The 23,571-nt window shown below is 41.8% G+C and overlaps 1 protein-coding gene across 1 annotated transcript in view; it reads left to right on the top strand.

Moving 5' to 3' along the window:
* Positions 1 to 13,359: 13,359 nt before the first annotated feature.
* LOC142384554 (voltage-dependent calcium channel subunit alpha-2/delta-4-like) overlaps positions 13,360 to 23,571 on the top strand; it is a 100,785-nt gene continuing 90,573 nt past the window's right edge. The window contains exons 1-2 of the mRNA XM_075470855.1: positions 13,360 to 13,394; positions 13,559 to 13,640. Coding sequence (XP_075326970.1) covers positions 13,360 to 13,394; positions 13,559 to 13,640 — 117 coding nt within the window. The remainder of the gene's footprint in view (positions 13,395 to 13,558; positions 13,641 to 23,571) is intronic.

The raw sequence follows: 23,571 nt of genomic DNA on the forward strand, positions 1-23,571 counted from the left end.
AAAAGCATTCAGGTTCAAAAGACCACCACTGCAAATATTTTCATCTTTTCTCTGTCGCCGAGATGAGAAAACCATTTCCCATAAACTTTTTATCATCCTCTTGAATTTGTGAACCTGATCTTATTTTGTAAAACTGCCCTCAGAATTTTGGAGCACAACTTTAGGAAGGCAGGATGGGGAGCAGGACACCTGAAATGAGGAACCTCTTGAGGATTCTGGGATTTTTCTGTTTGTGGATTATGACTGAAGCTCAGATGAAAATCCCACCAGAAACGTAAGTACCCTCTTCTTTCATCCCCCCTTCTGGATTTTTGCTCTTTCTACTGTACCTGCTGTTATAAAAACACTATTCCATGTATAGCAGCTGGCAGATCTAATATCCTGAAAGGTCTCTTTTTTCAATCAAAGTTTAAAGTTTAAAAGGTTTAAAGCGGGTTTTTAGAGCTTCAACATTCAATAAAGAACTTGATTTTAGAAATGTTTCCCAAAGGTTCAGCATGTGATGTTGCCTGTCATCGCAAAGTTGGCATTCCCCAGAAAGTGTAAGATGTCTGAGTCTGAACAAAGGATTGACTGTATACATTAAAACATTAACTGTAGAACGACACTTTCACAATTTCAGTGGTGAATAAAAAGCATGCACTGATACTGGCAAAAACCTCATTAGATCGTAGCCTAAAGATAATTCATGATTTTGTACCACCAAATCTGTGGCATGTGGGCTGTAGTGTTCAATTAATCCAAACAAAAATGTCTATACAGCTTTATAGCTCCAACTCTAGCTGTCTAGCCTTAGTCAGATATTGTACAGTAATGAGATCCTTTGTGAAGCAGTAAGCCTGTAGGCAAAATGTTCTACTACCCTTAAGAGGTATACAAGATGTGAGCCTCATGGAAAGTTGTGACTGAACTTATTCTACATAAATAAAACATCTCACAGCAATTTCACTGTGTTTTCATGAATGTCCTGTGGGATTTAACTGTGTGTCAGCAGGATGTCATTTTTCTTCAGGACTCAATGAAATGTGCTCTCCTTTCTGAGACAGAATGAGCAGGCAAATTATACCATTATAACAACAGCTTTAAATGACATGAGATCTTGATGTGTAACTGTAGCCACTAACATAATAGCATTACCGGTCCCGGGTAAACACGGGTCTTCAAACAATCCATTGAAGGGTCACAACAAGACTAAATATTCTTACTTTCCAAAAAAGTCAGATTCAAAAATTGGACATGTAAATACTAAGTATAATTCTGGTTTACTTCAGCCTGATATACCTATTGGACAGCTGGCTAGTTACAATCACCAGCTGTGTTGCAGGGATCTGAGAACAGGTAAAGGAGCTCAAATATCCTCCAGCTTTTTATGATCCGAACCCTCTGTTGTTTTAGCTATCTCCAAAAAGATCTGTTTTGTTTTTTTTGCTTTGGCTCCATGTCAGTTAACCTCAAAATTATGACAACATTGAACGTTGATTCTGCATTTTATTTTCTAATTTTTTTATCATTTCATTATCACATTTTAGTCCCAGATGCATAATAATGTGAAACCACATGTGGGTCACTTGAAAGAGCAAGAAAAGAAAGAAGGTAGGAGGGGATAGAGGCTGCATAAATCTGGTGCATGTTTCCCCAATGAGGTCAAGTTTCAATCGATTTATTTAAGTTTAATTTTACTTTTCCCTCTTACAGCTGTCACTCAGGATATGTTTGGGAAGCTTATCTACTTTGTTAGGCTGGTTTTACTTTCATTTCACACATTTTGGTTTTCCTTTTTTGTTTTGCTGGGTTTGTACAACAAAACTACTTGGTTAGAGTTAATGGCAAAGGTTAATGGCATAGGATGAAAAAATACCCTCTGAGACACTTTGGGACACTACAAATTGCAGTATCAATATTTCTGATAACTTTTAAAAAAGATGGACTATCTCATATCAGTAAACACTGTTGATTTAATAGACAAAAAGCACGGGACAGAATGCATAAATGTGTTAATCTGGCCCTGCCCACACCTCCATCCACCAGCAGTTGACACTATGTTCACACTGGGGCTATTCAGCCCCCATCATGGTGACAGACATGCCCTCTGGTACGCTGGAAACTGCCCTAATAAATAACCAGATCTGAGTAGACAATTTATTTAGTAACAAAACAAACTAATTTTGGATAAAATTTGTAAAGCTGCTGCACAGAAGACTTTTGGGTAAGACATGGACGCTTACAGAATCAGGTTTTTTGCTATCACAGCCATACATAGAACACATTATGTCTGCCATCACCACTAGAAAAACACGAAAAGTAGCTTCTACTGGTCTTCTTCACCTAGCTTGTGCTAACAATTTTAGCTTGAGATGGCTGCTTAGTCAAGTTCTTCAAAGCACATGCAAATTAGCTGTTAAGCCCCACCGAGCAAGCTGTCAGGACTAGTTTGAGTATATTGAGAAACCAACAACACGCTGTGAGACTTCAGGTGGTGCTCTGCAGAATCAGCAAGGTTAAATATCTGACTTTTATTGAGGGGAAACTTGAAATCAACACCAACTTCAGAAATGGTGCAGATTTTGCAATTCAACACTAGCCTACTGACTACATAATCACCTACATGATTATGCAATTTGAGTGACCTAGTTGTTATAATTTAGTTGAAACAGACACTCTAACAGGTCATCATGCCTTTTGCCTAAATCCTGTCAAACCCATTCAATGAACACAACTAGCATCAGCTTGTCAGAGACAGAGATTGGCAACTCATGTTTTATCATCCGAGGAACAAATTAATGGCAGCACACTGAAGAATGTGATACACATCAGGGGGGATTTGTCAGGTTTGGGTGGGGTGGTAGGACATGGATGCGGACTCAGAGATGTGAAAGTTCAAACAAAAGGCGCGGCTGAGCCGGATGACAAAAAACCTAAACTGTGGAATAAATACTTTAGACAAAACAAAACAAAACAAAAGACTTGGCGTAACATGGAAAAAACACCTAACTTTGACGTGGGTCGTGTCGTGGCATGGCATGAGGGATGTTGACGGGTAGGATCTCGCAAAAACAAAGAGGAAACCTGGAAACTAAATACTGAGTGAGTAATAGGTGAGTGAGTGCAGCTGAGGGGAAAACAGGTGAAGTGAATGAAGGTGATAGCAAAGCAACAGAAACTAAAACATGGCAAAACTAAAAACTAAACATGGACTTAAAAACTAAGACATGACTAACACATAATAAAACACCAAACTAAAAACATGGGGAGAAATCCCATGGGCGTGACAGGATTAAGATCTAGGTGTAGTCAATGCTGACTTAAAATCAAGTGGGTCTACATATAAAGCAGATCACTCATAGCTGAAAGCCCATTTGCGATTCCGTGCGGAAAAGAAAAAGAAGCCGGAATAATAACAGTAAAATCCTTCAGATACAATAGGCCTTCGCAGCGCTTAGCTGCTCGGGCCTAAAAATAGCTTTTAACAAAACACCAGATGAATGGAAATGTACGGAGCCCCTAAAGGGACATGGAGGGATTTTTTTTTTGCGAGATCTCGCTAAAGTTTTTTTCCCACGCCAGTGAACCGGAAGTATAACAGACACAGCGATGGAGGAGCCTACCCATCATCCGTGGGAGAAGTTTATTGATTTCTATTTTAGTATTGGCCTAACATATAAAGACATCAAATCCGTTCTTGCACGTAGACATGGCTTTGACATAAGTGAGAGACATCTGAAAAGATCCCACAATACTTTTTGCGAGATCTCGAAAAAAAAAAAATCCCTCCATGTCCCTTTAGGGGCTCCGTAAAATGCAAGGGTACAAACCTTACATCCAAAATTAAATCGGGTTTTGGATGTTAGTTTCGATTGCTTTTACAAAATGATTGTTGTTAAGCTAACAGGGAAGGAAAGATAACCACATTTTTCTAGTCATACACCATTCATCTTCAATACAGTACAGGCAGTGTTTATTTTTCTCTTAATCTTACACATGCAAAAAACATGTGGGGAATTCAGTGGCACGCCCAAGGACACTTTAGTGGGGATTGAACAACCAACCTAACGGATGATAAGGCGAAATTTGCTTATGTTATATGAAAAAATTTTGGATGGCGTTTACTTACTCAACCTTTTAAGAGCTGTGCAATGTCTCTTCTATAATGAGGTTGAGCTAGACAACACAAATGCGACAATAACACAGTATCATGTAGTGAACAGATGGGCCTACTTAATGCAATGTCATGATACTTGGACTACTTATCCAACCAGGGATGCTGTAACCATAGTCTTGCTAGTAGTTTGTCCATGAAAATAGCAGATGTTTGTGCATTACTGGTAGGATACACATATTTAATCCCTTGAACAGAGTTTTACGAGTTATAATCACATCCCTTACCATATGGATAGCTAAGCATTTGTATTCAGATAGTTAGCACTGTCTGCTTACAGATGCTCAGCTCTCCATATGAAACATATTTTGAAGTCGAACTGTAAATGTTCTGTTTTTTTGTCTTGTTTTTTTTTTTACCCTCAGAAAGTGATTAACAGCTTTTCAGATACCTCAGAAACGACGTCAAATTTCATTTCTATGCCACATTTTTAAACACTGACTCAAAGACAGGAAGAAAGAAACGGAAGGAAATAACACATTTTATTACAAGAGGGGTAAAACTACATCGCAAACACCAAAATGAGCAAAATGTCAGCAGGTGCAGTTCAGAGGACACTCACTCACAGGGGGTCCCGGAGTGGGACTCATTTCCAGGCTGGAGTTTCGTGCCTCAGACCGGCCCACTTTGGATCACAACCTATTGTTAACTCCTTAACACCTGAATTTATATAGCTGTATATAAAAAAATGTTTTGTGTGTGTTTTAGCCTTTAAGTAGATGGTAAATAATGCTGAGATTATTAATTTCACTTTTGCACAAAAGATAAATAGAAATTTTCGTATGTTGCTTATTTGCAACAGGCATAATGGTCAATAATAAGATAACAACAACACAGTAATATAACGGTGAAAAAACAATGTTTTTTTATTCACCCTTTTTTTTTTTTACATATTTATTTATATAAAGGTTCCTAGGTCCGTAGTGAATATGGACTAACCGGCATTAGGGGAATAAAGATGCTATCTCAGCTGGTTGATTGAGTCAAACGGTTTGTAGCATATATGCGACAATAGGCGTTAAGGGGTAAAATCATGTAATTATAACCTTACATTTGATATGGAAAACACATTTTGACTTAACCAATTAAGATATTTTCAATGGCAAGGCAAGGCATCTTTATTTATATAGCGCATTTCATACCACAGGCAACTCAATGTGCTTTACATAAAGACAAGGCATTTGAAAGAACAGCATAAAGCAGCATAAAAACAAGCAATTTAAAGAGAAAAAAAAAATCGAATAAAAATTAAAACACAATTAAAAGCAATCAAAGAAGAGGGGAAAAAGAAAAATATAAACTCAACCATAAGCACACCGTAAGAGAAATGTTTTTAACCTGGATTTAAAAGTGCTTACAGTTGGGGCTGATTGGCAACATATGCAGGTTTATTTCATTTACTTTTATCCTATTCTCTTTCACCTGTGGGCTTTGTGTATTTACTATCTTACTTTTAATGATAAAAAAATATAACGGGTCACTCCAATCGTTTGGGAATAGAAAGTGGTTATATTGGAACGAATGCTTGCTTGTTCACACACGCAGTCCCCTCATCACTACTGGCTCCTGGCTCTGCTTCTGACACTAAATCACATTTTAAAAATGGTCATAATTCTCAGCACAAATCTCCCCTTTTTATAAAGCCTTTTGATCAATTCAGGTCAGTTTCATTAATGTAGCGCTGGATCATCGAGCATCTCAGGGCACTTTTCATAGAGCAGGTCTACACCATACTTTTCATTATATTCATTCTAATAATATCCACTCAATGAATAATCCTACCTGCCCTCTCTGGACTTGTGGGCTCATGGCTGGTGTTTGGTGCTGCATCTTCTGACTCTGAGGGGCTAGTTTCCCAGTTATGTCACGTCGCATCATTAGGGATGGGAATCGAAAACTAGTTCTTGTTGAGAACCGGTTCCCAGTTCCTTGGAATCGTTTGGCGATTTTGCAAACGATTCCCTTATCGATTCCAGTGGGCGCAAATGATGCAACGTTGCGTGGCGTGGTGAGTTTAGTGCAGCCAGCAGTCAACAGTAAACATGGTGCCCAAGCGGTACAAACCCTCGAAAGTTTGATTACACATCCCTAAAAAAGACGATAACAGGGCAACTTGCAAAGTGAATATTTCACCAAAGGGAGGAAATACTACCAACATGCAATAACTATGAATGAATGATTAACGTCGGTGAATCTGAACCCAGCAACGTTAGCAACATTAGCATGTCCTCGGCTAACACTGCAGGTAACTAAATAACAAACACTGCCTATCATGTTAGCGCCATTTGCCTCATTGTAAAAGCTGCTGTTAGTAATGGTTAAGGTTAAATGAATGCCTTCTCATGCATTACATTTAGATGAAATCATGAGAGACAGAGCCTGACTGGCTCAGAGCCAGAGGCTGGTGGTACTACCCCCAGTTCACGTCTACCTCTAGCTTCTCCTTTCACCAGAGCAGGGAAGAGTTAAATTACCCAGGCCATGATAGACCAATGTGGACCTCACCTTGTTGGGTTTGTAAGGTCATGACTCCTGTTACTTCTAAACTAAACAAAGTTGATGCTAATCGACCGGTTTGTTGTCCTTTTTCTCCAAATGAGAATCGATAAGGGAACCGATAAAGAACCGAATCGTTAAGCAGAATCGAAAATGGAATTGGAATCGTAAAAATCTTATCAATACCCATCCCTACGCATCATACTATTATTACCTCCGCCAAGGAGGTTATGTGATCGCCCGAGTTTGTCTGTTGCTTTGTCTGGATGTTCGTCTGTTCGTGCTGCAATCTTGCGACCTGACACAAGGTGGCGCGACCTCAAGGTGCCAAAGCCAAACAGAGCCAAAGCCAGACAGAATGCATAGCGCGCGGATTGAATGCATATTGCGTGGATTTGCTGTAATTAGCACAACAAAAGATTGCAACGGCAAGCCAGTGTGCATAACTGCATATAGCGTAATGAGAACGGTGAACACTGCTTCCCGACAGAACATTATAATAATAATAATATTAATAATAATAATTAATAACGGCGAACACTGCTGTTCAATAATGAATAGGGAGAAGGGAATGCCTCTTCTGCTGACAGCGACAAAGAACAAGTAGCCCACATCAGGAACGTATGTCCATACATGGCTCGCTATCCACAGGTAGGTTGGCGGTTGGCGGAGGTCTGCACTCTCTGAGTGCATTTCTAGATTAAAAAATATAACGTTGTGATATAAGTCACAGTTTCATCGTCCTCATTTGACGTTACAAACCGCAAGCTCGTTTTAGTGAAAAAGTTTTTTATTTGCATATTTAGCTGCGTCTGTTTCCAGAGCTTTCCTCTTTTTAATTCTAGCCTTTTCCGCGCCACCCTTGATCTTTCAACTTTCCATCTTTCAAACACCACTGACCGAGTGCACTGACGTGTTCCTTCAGGATGCGTCTGCAAACAAATAAAATGAAGTCGAGAGCTGCCAGTGGAGGCGGTCGAGGGACAGCGGTTGCAGCACGTAATCAACCCACTGCCATGACTGAGCACCGGCCCAAAAGAAAAAAAAAAGAGAACACCGGCCCTTGTGGCCCCAACATCAAACATCAACATTAAACAGGAGGGTATATTTCCAAGTTGTAGTGTAACTGGCTCCACGTGAAATAACAAACTAGCTGCCTCAGTTGGTTAGTATCAGCTTATGTTCTTTCTGTCTGCTACCTCTATTTGCGGTGCTGAATTTTTCGTGTTGTTGTCTTGTATCATTTTCTTGCTAGCAACGTCGTTAGCATGGACTTACAGCATTCGACTTTAACTGTCGCATGTCCCTGCAGCTATTAAGAACATCATATAAGAACATCATGACTACAGTGTCCTGGAGGACATACGCACTCCCTCCTCTATCTATATGAGTTGCCCAACATGGCTTGCTAGTCAGCAGCAACATGCCGTCAGCCCTTTAAAGGGACACTGTGTAATATATTATGTCATTTATTAGCTCAAATCAACATATTCATTCATAAATTAGTCCTCATTGGTGTAAAATTATCTCTGTCAACAATCTCAATTATCCTCCTGAGCGAAGAATCACTTGTCTGTATTTACATAGAGCGGGCAAGCTCTATGGAGGCTGCCATGTCCTTCCGGTCTATGAAAAACGACGAAGTGCCGAGAGGGACATAAAGCACTTCGAATCGCGTTTTCCCCAACGCCAGGCCTGCAAGCGGAAATGACGTTATTTTGACGTTACGTTTGCACGCAGGTATAAACAGAGCCATTTGACATTCTCTTGTATAAACCAGCCTGAACGGCCTGCACTTTTGTTCGCAATGGAAGACCATAGTTATGCCACGCCACAGGAGAAGGGATCCTCGTCGCCAAAAAAAGCCAAAAAGAGAATCTTGACACATACCGCCTGCCGTAGTTCAACAAGTTGCAACGCACATTTGAAAACGCGAGGCGCTAGAGAGCAAATTCATTCGACTTTGGAAAATAAAATTGCACCACTAGATGGGGGAAGAAATTACATAGTGTCCCTTTAACCTTTCCCCTTGACCTAAATTCACCACCTGAGCGACCGCCACAGACCTGGACACAGTAGCTGAATTCAAGCATACCAACCCCCTAGAAATGTACTTCATCTGCTCAGGCATGCAAACTTAAAGACATGCACATTTTGTCTGTGACTGCAACTGTGTACCTTAGTGAATGCTAACTGGAGAATATACTGGCTTTGTTAATGTGGACTATAAACTGTTCAGACACTCAATAATTGAAACATTTTAACTTAATCTGTCTGTATGCAATTTCTAAATTACTAAATAAATGTTTCGAGACAATATTTATTTGAATGAGGAGAAGCTGTGTGAATGAACTGTCAGGGTGACAAGAAGAGGTCTGTTGTTGGTATACTATCAGAAAACAGGGATGTTGGTCAGATTATGCAGTCAGTTACCATAATTATTCATCAATCCCGTGAGAAATTATGATACACCCTAAATGCTCGGAAGGGGTTTTATAAAGTTTTTATAGCAACTGTCATTTATTCTCTCTATTTCCAAACCTTGACAGTTCATAGTAAAAATATGTGTGTTAACTTGTGTAGTTTTTTTGAGCCGACTGAAAAGATATTTCATCAATATAAACTAGAGTAAAATACCAATATCAGCTGTTCCAGGCGTCTAATTTACTTTTTAAATAAATGATGCCTATTGATGTTCAAGAGGCAGTTTGTGTAGTCCACAAGTAAACATTCTGCACACTGTAACTCAGACCACTGCAGTTCAGAAGAATCAGAGTGAAGAATCACAAGAATCATAGTAGAGCTGCTTTATTTTTCAGCCCAGAAACAAATCAGATGGCTTTTGTTTAGTGTATCTCCTGATACATGTTTTAAACACAGTGCAAAAACCATAAAAGCCATTTTAGGACTTGCTTGCAAATCAAAAGCAATTGGCGCTTACAAAGTTTTTTTTTTTTGTCACTAAGGCTTAACTTGACAGTGAAAGCTAGAATCTTAACTGTAGACTGATTGATCTCCAAAATTAGAAGATGGTTGAGCTGCATCTGTCTCTGTGTGGATGTTTGAGTCAGATGAGGCCTCAGTCTGTCCGACACATCACCCTCAGCAGGGCAGATTCTGAGGGTTATCTTCACAGAGGATTTAGTTTGGGCATTTGTAGGTGGAATCTGTAACAGATGGGGGAACATTGCAGGTAGATTTGCTTCTGTCATTTGTGTATCACTCAATACGGATGAAGCAAGGTGAAGTGAACAGGCATGAACAACTATAAAGGCTCTGAGATTAAGTTTATATTGATAGTGAAAATAATCTCCTGTTACAGCATTAAAACTCTGCAGCTTTATTTAATGTAGAAGGCTATTTTTTTTGGAATATGGCTAGCCAGCTGAAGCCTTTCCTTTCTGTGAGAGATTTGGATTCAACTTGAATCGGATCAGACATAGGTACTGACTGACCCTGCCTTGTAAAATGACAAATAAATGACCTGTAGACTCTAGTCTAGCTGACAACTCAAAGAGCTTTTACACTAGTCACATTCACCCATTCAAATAGACACTTAACAGCAAAAACTCATACAGCACTTCTCGGTCTTTACAGTGTTACAAGCTACACTGTGCTTTTTCGCTATCACACACATTTACACACCACAGGGTTCAGTGTCTTGCCCAAGGACACTGTGGACCAGGGAAGCCGGGAATCAAACCACTGACCTTGGGATTGGCAGATGATTGCTCTTCATCTTGAGCTTCAGCTGTAATGGGAAAAGAGTCAAAAGGCAAAACTGGGCTAAGATATGAAAGTTCTCTTGATGGTTCTGCAGCTGCATCACAGCTTGTCAGAGACTTTAAACTGGGTGTGTGGGGGGGTCATGTTTACAGTATGGTGACCAGAGATGCCTGTTCATTTCTAAACATACAGACAGTGTGTATTAGTGTGTTGGATGTCCACAACCTAATTTTGCTGATTTTACTGTCCACCGACAGAAACATTTTCTCTGTTTTCCGAGACACTATGATCTAATGGTAAATGACCTTTTTTGTTTTTTGGTTACACACACTTAAAGTTGAATTTCTGTAGTTTTCAGGAACCTAAGCATGTAGAATTGCCCATGTTATTTTACCAGCCCTGTGTGTCATACCTGTTATTGTGAGTTAGTGCTGAGCAGACACCTGCAGCTCCCTCTGTGACCCAGATGAAGAACAGATTATCTAAATCTCTTTCATCGTCGTCATATTTAAGGGCCTTTTTCTGCTGTAACACACCGCTGCACAGCAATGTCTCTACGGTAACACAAAGCCACTGTGGCTGCGATGCAATCAACACTGTTTCCCTTTTTAGGGGAGTTTTTCATTCTTTTAATGCACTCAATGGTTTCGTTGCTAATGTACAGTCATTTTTGCCTGATCTCGCTCACAGCTCCACTACTTTTATAGTCCGTCATGGCTTGTTGCAGAAACTCTACAACAAGCCAGAAGAATACATAAGATATGTAGCTCTCGTTGTACCCATAGACGTCGGAACTAGGGGTGCGGGGGGTGCGGCCGGACCCCTTTAAAGCCTCGGAATGCTTCTCCGTCGCTATCCGTCAATCCGTCTCCGTAGTCACGGAGAGGCTCTCCGTCCTTTCGAAGTTCTCCGTCGGGATGTCGGATACGCAAGGCAGTTCACCTTCCGATCAGAAGGCGTCGCTATGTTAGACGACCCAATCTCGCGACGTCTATGGTGAAAGTCGTCTACTGGTTGTTCACCTTCCGGCTCCGTTCCACTCCTCACAGTGAACGATGGCAAGCGAGAGAGAAAGACTGTTGTTGGAGTTGGAGCTTATTGATATTGAATTGCAAATAATTTTGACCAAATGTTGACCGGCACACAGTAAACTCTTTCAAAAATGGCGGTGTTGTTGTTCTGAGAGGAAGGAGCTAAACCGGAAAAGTGATTCCGTAAATGATGTTGTTAGCCGACCAATCCCAACCCTTGTGGTCTCCGTCGCCTCGATGGATAGATAGAAATTTTAGCCGACGCATGCAAGCGACGGAGAGCGTCTCCGGGAGGGGCTCTCCGTAGGCGACCATAAATCAGCCTTAATGTTTGGCCATTCTGAACGCTCACAGTAACCTTATGGATGAAAGCGATGTCTCGACCCTGCTTAAAATTTCCATCTGTAGGTCAACTGAGAGAAGGTCCACTTTTTGAAATGCATGAAAGCCCTGAGTCATGAGCGCAGACTTTCCTTTTTTTTCATTTGTGGTGTACTTTATCTGCTATGCCTGGGTATGTTAAAGGGACACTGTGTAATTTCTTCCCCCATCTAGTGGTGCAATTTTATTTTGCAAAGTCGAATGAATTTGCTCTCTAGCGCCTCGCGTTTTCAAATGTGCGTTGCAACTTGTTGAACTACGGCAGGCGGTATGTGTCAAGATTCTTTTTTTGGCTTTTTTGGCGACGAGGATCCCTTCTCCTGTGGCGTGGTATAACTATGGTCTTCCATTGCGAACAAAAGTGCAGGCCGTTCAGGCTGGTTTATACAAGAGAATGTCTAATGGCTCTGTTTATACCTGCGTGCAAACGTGACGTCAAAATGACGTCATTTCCGCTTGCAGGCCTGGCGTTGGGGAAAACGCGATTCGAAGTGCTTTATGTCCCTCTCGGCACTTCATCGTTTTTCATAGACCGGAAGGACATGGCAGCCTCCATAGAGCTTGCCCACTCTATGTAGATACAGACAAGTTATTCTTCACTCAGGAGGATAAGTGAGATTTTTGACAGAGATAATTTTACATCAATGAGGACTAATTTATGAATGAATATGTTGATTTGAGCTAATAAATGACTTAATATATTACACAGTGTCCCTTTAAGTGTCACTACTGAATAAACGACACATTCAAGGGTACAAATGCCGCTGTTATGTTCCTTAAATGGCTTGATTTAGTTATCAAAGTTTCATTTTCTTAACAATAAAATGCCGTTTTCATCCATTCTAGTTCTTTTACAACTGCATGCTATTATAAAATAACTTCAAATCAATTGAGAAACGGACGATAAGTGTGCGTGCCTCCCCCGCCCCTCCCAACAAAAACCCCGCCCCCCCTCTCAGAAAATAGTTACGAAGTCCATGGTTCCATCTAACTACTGTTTTTTAATTTGTTTTACCGTCACTTAGCTGGCATGAAGTGCACATCCCACCACTGATGCTGCGAAATAACTCCCAGATAATAACAATGATAAAACTAGTAAGCACTAGTACAGACAAAACAGGTGTGGACAAATACATTTTCAGAAAAAAGAACAATATGTATGCTGCTCACCACGTAAATATTTGTGGAAGAAAATAGGTTAATTTCCTGAATTGCATATAGAGCTAGGGGATAACTTAACTTAAAAGTATATTCCGTTCTATCAACATTTTTCTCGAGCACTTGAGAAAGTCTGAATATACTGAATGTGGAACCTTATGCTCCTATTCTTTTTCACCTTATGTTCGAAAATGACGTGGTTTCGGCACACGGTTCCTGCTGCGCATGGGCAAACAGCATCTGACAGTACGTAGCTATGGGAATTTTATTATTGACTGTATGCATTTCTAAAATAAATGAAATATTTAGATATTCTATACCTTTTATTGTTTTCTGTCTGCTTCAAAAATGTACCCAAAATATGTGCTTACTATATATAAAAATGACACACTTTGCAATGTTGCCATACCGATGTATCTTCACAAAAACAGTTTGGAATGGAGCTGGTAACACTTAGTATTATAGGCAGTGCTAAAAACTTCAAACAAGTGTTTGCTCCAAACAGTTCTTTATCACCCTGATATAGTATCTCACCCTGAGCCAATGTACAAGTTTGAGCAGTATTTGGAGCTAAATGGTCCGTGTGTTCTTTGTCTTCTGTTTTCAACAGGGTGCAGCAGTGGGCGTCACTGTTCTCTGGCCAGCTTCGAGACTTAACAACCAAATACTCTGGCTCCTTGCTGTTGCAGAAGGTAAGTAATTATACAGAGCACATGCACAAAAATAGGTTGTTGTCATGTCTGGTTCTGGATGAAATATATGCGTGTTGGAGCAGCTACACTAGCTGTTGCTGAAACTGGTCTACATGAACATTACCAGTGTGCACTGGTAATCCATATCAAATTTCGTTGCGAAAAGTTGCTTCTGTCGTGTTTTATTTGGCAGCTCGTTCATGCTCGAACTATTTTCTTAGCCACCTCACAGCCGTGGATAAACTTCCGCTCAGCAGTTGAATCTGATTTTTCGTTTCGGTGAAGGAGTAATATCAACGAACATCCAGTCTTCAATAGAACTCAATGGGATTTACAAAATGTCAAATAAAACACGACAGAAGCAACTTTTCGCAACGAAATTTGATATGGATTACCAGTGCACACCAGTAACCACTCCGGTGAGTTGATGATTTTGAAAACGGACGTTTACTGGGCATGTATTGTTGTAATGTTTTAAATACTTGAACGCAGTTTTTCTAGAGAAGATAATTGTTTTGTATATGTGATTATCGTCCATCAACTCTTACATGCTGTTTATAAAGTTGTTTTGTAACGGCCCCATGCCAGTAATGTGAGAACCATGCATATGGTTTTGATGGTAAGGCTTGTGACTTTATTGTCGGATGGTTTATAAAGTGGTGTGACGTTTCTGCAGTGTGCAAGTTGTTGTTTTACGTGGAAGGGTTAGCGCTTGCCCCTAGCCACCACGTATTAGCCTCGCATGACAGGCTGCGCGAACAGCGCGATCTCCACACAGGGAGCGCAGATTTGCACCTGTCTGTGTCCTACTATCAGTATTTGACAACCTCTAGCAATGGAAATGCGCTTCAAATGCCCCGGAGTTCCCCTTTAACTCGCCCACTTGGCGAGACCCTCCCCCGGGGTCTGAGCTTGTGCCGCCGTCCAACTCCCCGCGGTAACAGCTTTGCTGGACGGCGAAGACGGTAACTGGCTGTCGGCTGGTAGTGCGCTGTCACGACCGCACAGGGAGCGATGGCGGCCCAGCACTCTCTATCGAGGACCCTTTTTTGACTACAGGAAGCACCCAGCCTCCCCTCCTCACACTCGCGCTCCAAACTCCCCCTGGCTAGCTGTCTTCGTCGCCGGCAGCTCTAGATGAATGCGAACGGCACCCTCTCCAGCTGACAGAGTGCCGTGTCGCCAGACGTCTTGCTCCTCACACATTAAGAGCGGCTATTGGCCCGCTCTCATTGGTCTGGAGCAGGCCAATAGCAATAGATGCACAGTGATCACAACACAGTGTAGCGAGTGTCGGGAGACGTTCAAGTGTCATACAAGTATCGGAAATGGTATCGCTGCCCTATTTGTTGGTACTCGCCGATACCGATACCACCATTTTAGTGCCGATCAGGGCCCCGCCCGATACTGGTATCGGTATCGGTGCAACACTAATCTGAACCCAGCAGCAGCAACGTTAGCATGTCCTCGGCTAACACTGCAGGTCACTAACTAACTAACTAACAAACACTGCCTATCATGTTAGCGCCATTTGCCTCATTGTAAAACCTGCTATTAGTAACGGTTAAGGTTAAATGAATGCCTTCTCCTGAGAAGGCATTCATTTAACCTTAACCGTTACATTTAGATGAAATCATGAGAGACAGAGCCTGAGTGGCTCAGAGCCAGAGGCTGGTGGTACTACCCCCAGTTCACGTCTACCTCCAGCTTCTCCTTTCACCAGAGCAGGGAAGAGTTAAATTACCCAGGCCATGACAGACCAATGTGGACCTCACCGTTGTTGGGTTTGTAAGGTCATGACTCCTGTTACTTCTAAACTAAACAAAGTTGATGCTAATCGACCGGTTTGTTGTCCTTTTATTATTGGACACCAGGTGTGTATAAAAAAGCAGGTGGTGCTAAGTAGAGGCCAGGTGGTGTTTTGGGTGGGGGGCGAAGTTGGCAAACTATGACCCAATTGGTTTTCCAGAGGCTGGGAACCTCGCTACTGCTTGCACCAATGACACTACAGTACACGTACTTGCACTTTGTTTGTGCATAAAATGAGACCCCCTTCTTATTATGAAGCCATATGTGTATGTTCTGTGTTTAAGGACGGGCGAGCCTAAGTATCAGTCTCACCTGGGAATTCTGTCACAATATACACCTGTCTATTCCACATGTGATGCAGCTGTCTTTATTCATGTTGAAAAGTGTTTTAAATGTAAAAACAGGTCAACTTTGATAGCGCGGTGATCTTTAGGGTGTAAAAATAATAATAAACAAAGAAACATCAAATACTGAGCTGAGAACAAAGAGTTAGGAGTGTTAGTGTGAGTCTGAATGTGCATTTGTTTGTGAGTGAGTGTGTGCGGAATAGAGTCCATGTGTGTGTGTTTGTCCACCAGGTCGCAGAAACATAGAAACACATTCAGACAGAAACACACACAGGGATCATGGTAATGCGCAGATTGAGGACTGAGCCCTCTTTACTGGCGTCAGGATTTGTGGCCTGTTCTGATTTTAGACATTCATCCATTTATCTGTCAGATTTAGATTCGTCAGAGGCAGCCAGCAGTCAGTCTGCTTTAAAAACACACAGTCACAGCCTGTAGACTGAACAAATAACCCAACATGTCTGTAATGGAGCTTAATCCATCCTGTGATCATTTTCTTACTTTATTACTTTCCCTTCTAGTTCTAAATTGTTGCTTCCGTATGTGTTTTCTGTTGTTGTTTCAGTTCTGCTATGTGCTCCAGGTAAAATTCAAAGTGTCGATGTGAGCTAAAATAATGATAAACGATCCACACGTATATTGAATAACACCTTTTAACCTTGGTTAAAATCTCTTTGGGATTGATAAAGTGTTTATTTTAATTTTCATTGTTTCATTTCATTTTCATTCATCCAATCATACAGAGCTTTCTATTCAATAAAAGTAGTACTTTTGCACTATCATACACAGCAGTTCTTTGATAACTGAATCTCCTGTGGTAAAACAATGTCTGCCTGTAGGTCCTTCAATGGATTGAACATTTTGAATCTCTTCTCCCTGGACCCAGCCCCACGCACATTCGATGAAATAAACCTTAGTGTGCACATGCTCAGACTAATGCAGTAAGTGTTGGATGCTTGTTAACAATGTGTGTGTATATGCGTGCGTGCACAAGCAATTGCATGTTGTGTGTATGCAAGTATGTGGATGCGTGTCAGCTACCTGCTTGTTGGCCATTGACGCGTGTGTGTCGGTGCTGTAGACGTGTTGTGTTCGGTTGTGTTTGTTGTGCAAATCTCTGTAATATAATGTACTGAGGTGGAAACGCAGCAAGTTGGAGATTCGAGTCAGAAAATAAATACTATGCAAAAGAGTAGAAGTGTGAGATAGAAAAAGCCCAACACAAACCCAAATAAAACAATATCACCTACATCCACTAACATTCTGTGCTTGCCTGAACAGTTGTCTGTGAATTAAGTTAATATTGCAGATTTTTGTATGTACCGCCTATAGTGACATGATACACAGATGTGAGCAGATGCAGATCACCTGGAATTAGTAAAGCCAAGGTGGGGTGTTCTGGTTAAAGTGCAGCTGTCCGTTGACAAATAATTTATCTTCCGCAATAGTGCGGGAGCCTCCCTCCATGAACTTTCTCCGAATGAGGAACAGGACCCTGCGTCTTTCCAGGATCTTTTTGGGAAACTGGTCATTCACACTGAAGTCCACTCCTCTCAGATACCTGCAACTTGCTCCTCAACTGCTCCTTCTGCTTAAAGTGCTCAAATTTGGCCACAATAAGCCTCATTCTTTGGTCATCAAGTCTCTTTCCTCCCAGGCAATGAACGTGGTGAGAGGTGATATTTTTCACTGTATCTTTCAGAAGTTTAAAGGGACACTATGTAATTTCTTCCCCCATCTAGTGGTGCAATTTTGTTTTGCAAAGTCGAATGAATTTGCTCTCCAGCGCCTCGCGTTTTCAAATGTGCGTTGCAACTTCTTAAACTACGGCAGGCGGTATGTGTCAAGATTCAAGAAGCTATAGCTTCAGACTCAAGGTCCATACAAACAAAAAGACATCAAGACACACAGTACAAAGGATTACATAACACACATACAGTAACACTATAAATACATATGACAGATAACATAAGTTGACATAGCCTTTGGTGTGCAAACAATGCAATTAGTCATATTCCGGGAGTTACCGGAAGTGACGTCGACGCAGCGTTAGCGTTAGCAGCAGTGTGTAGTTGCTATCTGGAAAGTGTTCTTTTAAATAAACTCCCGGTAAACTTACAAACTTTCTAATGCCTCGTTTTGTGAGTTAAGAGCCTATGTGTACTACGGCAGAAGTTTGGTAACAATCAATGCATTGTTAGTGGGATAATTTACGAGATAAAATCTATTTACCATTAGCGCCAGTAATAAGCCATTCGGTGGATAGCCCTATCTTGACCAGTGTTGACCATTACTAAAAATGCTTCTGATGGGGTATTTGGCTGGATGTCATGGTGAAAATGACGCTAGGTCATCGCTTTAACGGGACCGGGTTGAAGTGATGTATACACATTATTTTGCTAGGAGTTAGCTCCTTAGCTACCCGACCTAGCAGACCATGCTGTTTAGGCTGAGCATTCTTACGGTGTTAGACACACATATATATATACATACATACATACAAGGCTTCATTACCATTCCCCCGCACCCCCAACCCCGCTGGGTGTAGTAAGAGGTTAAAAAATAATATTACTACTTCATGGCATGCATAAGACCATCATTTACCACCATCTAAACGTGACGTCAAAATTACGTCATTTCCGCTTGCAGGCCTGGCGTTGGGGAAAACGCGATTCGAAGTGCTTTATGTCCCTCTCGGCACTTCGTCGTTTTTCATAGACCGGAAGGACATGGCAGCCTCCATAGAGCTTGCCCGCTCTATGTAGATACAGACAAGTTATTCTTCACTCAGGACGATAATTGAGATTTTTGGCAAAGATAATTTTACACCAATGAGGACTAATTTATGAATGAATATGTTGATTTGAGCTAGTAAATGACTTAATATCTTACACAGTGTCCCTTTAAGGTGTGTTTGGATGAAGTTTTTTTATTGCTAGTTCGGGATCCTCATCTGCCTGCTCCAGGATTCCAGAAAATACCAGGTTGTCCCTCATACTGCGAGCCTGGAGATTCATAATTGTTTCTTTCATTTTTTTTGTCCTTTCCCTCAGTGAGGGATTCCACCGACTCTCTGAGGGTCATGTTCTCTGGACCCGTTGCTGGCTGAACTCCAATGGCTCCCATAATGCCTGAAACTCCCGATGTAAAAACTCTAACAGGGACAAACAAGTGTTGAAACCGGATCATTTCTTATCGATTGACATCAGAAAGTCAGTTGGATCATTCCCAGTCGGAAACATCGCTCCTGGTGACTCTTCGTTGCGACTTCTTTAGGAGCTTGAGGTTGTTTTACTGGCAGATGGAGTTCTGTTGGTTTTCACCGTGACGATGCTGTCAAAACACTCGTCAATGTAATCCTTAAAGCTGCTCAAGATAGGGCACTTTTTCTGAAAATATATTAATCTCTAAGGTAAACTAACTTGTTGAAGTGTTGGCTAGTTCAGAATCGCTCCATGGTTGATTCACACAGTCTCACAGAATCTCTCTGAACGTCCGGAGCAATAACATTTGATGAAGTGGCTTACACCCTCTATCCAGTAGAGAGTCCTTCATTTTCAACTTTTGCCACTGTTCCCACACTGTTCTGTACAGACTTCTCCAAAGTAGGGATCCTCCTGGTGAGATTTGGATGTTTGAGCTGAAGTCATTTTAGGCAGCTGCTCAGTGTTCAACAAAGACGAGTTGCAATAGGCTTTATGTACAGCATGCTGAGAGGAGCCCATGAGATCAACAGCTCTGCAAAAGAGCATGATGGTCTTACTGATGACATATGACAAACAGCTTGTAAGGTAGTGATGAAATTGATTTCCTCTCCATGAGGAACTGTTTTGTTCACATGAGGACGTCATGACAATGTGTCCACATCACTGTTCTGGTTTCCCAGGTGATACTTAAAGGTGGGGTATGAGATGTTTTCTGGAGCATTTTTTATCATATTGTCTGAAAACCTCCTCACGACCCCATTGCACCCACTAAAATAGAATGTTTGGAAAAAATATATATATTTTAGTCCATTGTAGAGGGTGTAGCAAGAGGAAATGTCTGACCAATAGAAGTAATGATGAGAGTTATTTCTATTGGATTCTGACACGCCAATCAACCGTCAGCCCCCCTCCCCCTTCCCCCCTGCGCATTCACAGACTCGTGACTCGTTCATGTGTTTGGAAGGCGTGGTTTCGAGGGGTGGGCTGAAGGGAGAGGCAAGGTTGTGTATTTTCAAAAATATAGCTTGCAGGAACCGTTTTTCCAAGATCTCATACCCCACCTTTAAGGCTGAAATTATACTGTGGCAGGTTTGTGCCACCGTGGGTTCCCCAACAGACACACAGACCACTTAGTGCGAGTTAACCTTTTATTTTCACTCAGTCAACCCAGGCTTACGAGGATGCTCAGTGGTTTCTCCAGGCGTCACTCTCCTCTCTCCTGTCGTCCCACTGACAGGTCATCTCCTCCTTCTCTCCCTCTCTGCCCGGACCAGCACGCTACTGATAAAGGGGAGAATGATTAGCTGATGATGTGCAGATGTGCCCATCATCTCCCCTCCCCCTGTCCTCTGAGCCCTTCCCACCTCTCCTCTGCACCTGATGCACCACGCCCCCCTCCACATATACGTTGACAAATCCACCAACCATTTATGCCCTGCTGCATACAACTTAGTTGTGGTTAAGACATTTGATAATGGATGGCTGTGTGAACCTCAAACTTGCTTCCATGGAGGTAATCATCCAGCTTGACGCCCCATGTCGAGGCACCTAAGTTGAAAGAGGATGGAGGTAGTTGGGATCTAGATGGTTTAGTTTTTTCCTTTCCAGCAACTTATTACATCTACTGGACATACTGTCGGTGAGCAATAGGCAGTCCACATTTCAATGTCACATGAAGACTGGACATTTTTGCAGAGTGACTGTAATACGCTGTGGACAGTGGACAACAGTTGAATTTTCAGCGACGGGTATCGTTAAAACCCCTCAGGAAAACAACCCTCCAATGGACAGTCTATAAGGACAGCTTCCCTGCTGACGCTTTTGGGAAACTTTGGAATGGAAATTATGGTGGAAACTTTACCAGGGACCAAAATGAAAGATTTGTCCCGTGTGAACCAGACTGTTCCTCTTTTTTTTTCTCATCAAGGCTGTTAGGGGTTTCCTGAAACTTCTCATAGGCTCGTTTTTATCACCGGGTTGACAGAGAATGTGTTGAGAAAATAACCCCTCCTGCATTTTGCAGGAATGGAGGTCTTCTATCTGTAGAAGTGTTTGTCCCAACCACAATGGCCACTTTGCCTCTCATAGCCAGATCTGGATACACAAGCACAAGTGTTTCTATGGTTTCAGCAACTCTATATCTCCAATAAACTCAAGTTTTAAGCACATGTGACTATCATCTGAATACTGCTCTGCACTGAGGCTCCAAATCTCAAGACTTTCAACAGGGGTCAAACGCAAGTGCTTAAGAGCATGGCTCTGTACTCCTCTTTCATGATTCCAAGTTGATTGTAGCCTTTGTTGGTCTGGATTGGGACCATTTGTCCCACTAATACAGGCTGTAGAAGGTGACTTGTCATATCGGCTTTTCAGAATGAATTTTTTGTTGCAGTTGGCCAATAACGCACAAGGCATTTCTGGGCTTTCATGCAAACAGTGTGTTACTCACAGGGAGATCTGCATGTGTTTGTCTTGACAACAGTCATTCAGCAAGTTAACCAGGTATAGAATCACAAGGAGCATTCGTCACTTTCAGGAGGCTGAGGAAGACTTCAGTTGGGTCCTTGTGTGACATCTCCATAAACTGCTTTGGGGTGCAAACTGCTCTTTCTGCAAATCCATTGGACCATTGGATTCAGGGCTGCTGGTGACATATACAAAGTCCCACTGTCTTTGCAAAGTCTTGGGGTGCATCATGGACTGAAAAATGTCTTTTCAATTTGGAAATGGCAGTGGATGATGTCATGTAATGGAGGACGTCGATCTCAAACCACCCTGAATATGAATAAACCAGCGCCTGGTAATGTTTGACAGGCCAGTCAAAACTGTCTGCTGCCACCTTCTGCTGAAGATATTTAGTGCTTTTACACACTATGCATTAAAACAGTTATTTACTTATGTGTTTTGACATTGTTGGCCAACAGATGATGTTTTGTCGCTCTGTGTTTGGTTGCTTCAAGGCCTGGGTGGCCTTTGTGCACAATGTTGATGTACTCTCTGTGCAGGGTAACTAAGTTAATTTCTGTAGGGGAAGAAGAAATGCACAGCTGACTCAAGCTGTTTTGTTTTTATTTTATTGTTGGGCCATACTCTTTTTATCACAGTGATCAGAGCCTGAAGCACTTTTTACTTTTCACAGCGTTTCCTGAGTTCCTCCAGGAATACTGTAGAGCATGACATGATGTCAAAAATGTCATCTTCAGCTAGGATCTGGGAAACTTGGATATGAAGATTTGGAAAGTGTCAGGCAGATACATTTGTTTTCCTTTTTTGTATAGCAGGGTGATGTCATGGCTTTGTACCCTAAGTAGCTTCCTCTGGAGATGAGCAGGGGTGAATTATTTTTATTTTTTACAGTGGTGACCAGGGATTGGTGGTCAGTTTTCACTTGGATGACCTTTGCCACAGACTTAGTCCCTGAACTTTGTGCAGGCGAGCACAACAGCAAGAAGCTCATTGTTTATTTAGGCATATCATGTCTCTGTGTCTGTAAGTATATGTGATGCAATGGCTACTGGTCTGCCATTTTCCATACATGATGCACCTAGTCCAAAGCAAGATGAATTGCAGCTTCGTGTGACTGGCTCAAAGACACTGAAATAGGCTAACACCGGTGGGCTGGTAAGGCAAGATTTCAGAATGTCAAATGTCCCTTGGTGCTGCTGGAACCAGCACCATACTGTGTCCTTATGAGCAAGTTTTCTCAGTGGGGCTGCAATGTCATTGATATTTGGAATGTACTTGGCAAGATATTTTACCACTCTGAGAAAGCATTGCAGCGATGTGACATCTGTTGGGACTGGCATGTTGGTGATGGCTGTGGTCTTAGCAGGATCGGCTTTGAGGCCACTGCTTGTGAAAATGTGACCCACATTTCGGTCAGTGAAAAATTGCACTGTGTGGATTGAGCTTAAGATTGATCTCCCTTGAAAAAGGTCAAGCACTTTTCTCAGGTTGGCATCATATTCAGCAATTCCTCAGCCTCCGATGATTACGATATAATCCACAATGACTAAATATGGAAGACCAGCAAACTGCTGTTAGTGGAGAGCTGGAATACCTCACTGGCAGACTTAATGCCAAAAGTGCATCCATAAAACTCTGTAGCACCCAAATGGAGTCCTCAAAGTGGTTAGGATCAAGGATTTCTCATGAAGACATATTTGTCAAAAGGAGTTCATTCAATGTAGGACTGGTGCACCTAACATTTTTGCAGCTATCTCCTAAATGATGCGCTTTGGGTGCTGGGGTCTTTTCAGTGCCATGTTGAGGTCATTTGGATTGATGCAAAGCCTGATTTCTTGCTTGTCTTTCTTGTGTCTTTACGACCATGGAAAAGACCTAGTCAGTAGGCTCTGTGACTAGTGTTAATACTCCTAGGTTTTCCAGGCATACAAGTTCTACTTTGAGTCTTTGTTGCACTGCAACTGGGGCAGTCATAGGGTACGTGATGGGATGTTTTCCAAGTTAGTCACTGAGGAGGTCTTTGTACTGGGCAATGATTTGTTTACTAAAATCTGTATCGCTCTCTATGATGGATCTCATGGCTTATTTTGACAATTTCTATGT

Source organism: Odontesthes bonariensis, chromosome 7 (genome assembly GCF_027942865.1).
Source record: "Odontesthes bonariensis isolate fOdoBon6 chromosome 7, fOdoBon6.hap1, whole genome shotgun sequence".
NCBI classification, from domain to species: Eukaryota; Metazoa; Chordata; class Actinopteri; order Atheriniformes; family Atherinopsidae; genus Odontesthes; species Odontesthes bonariensis.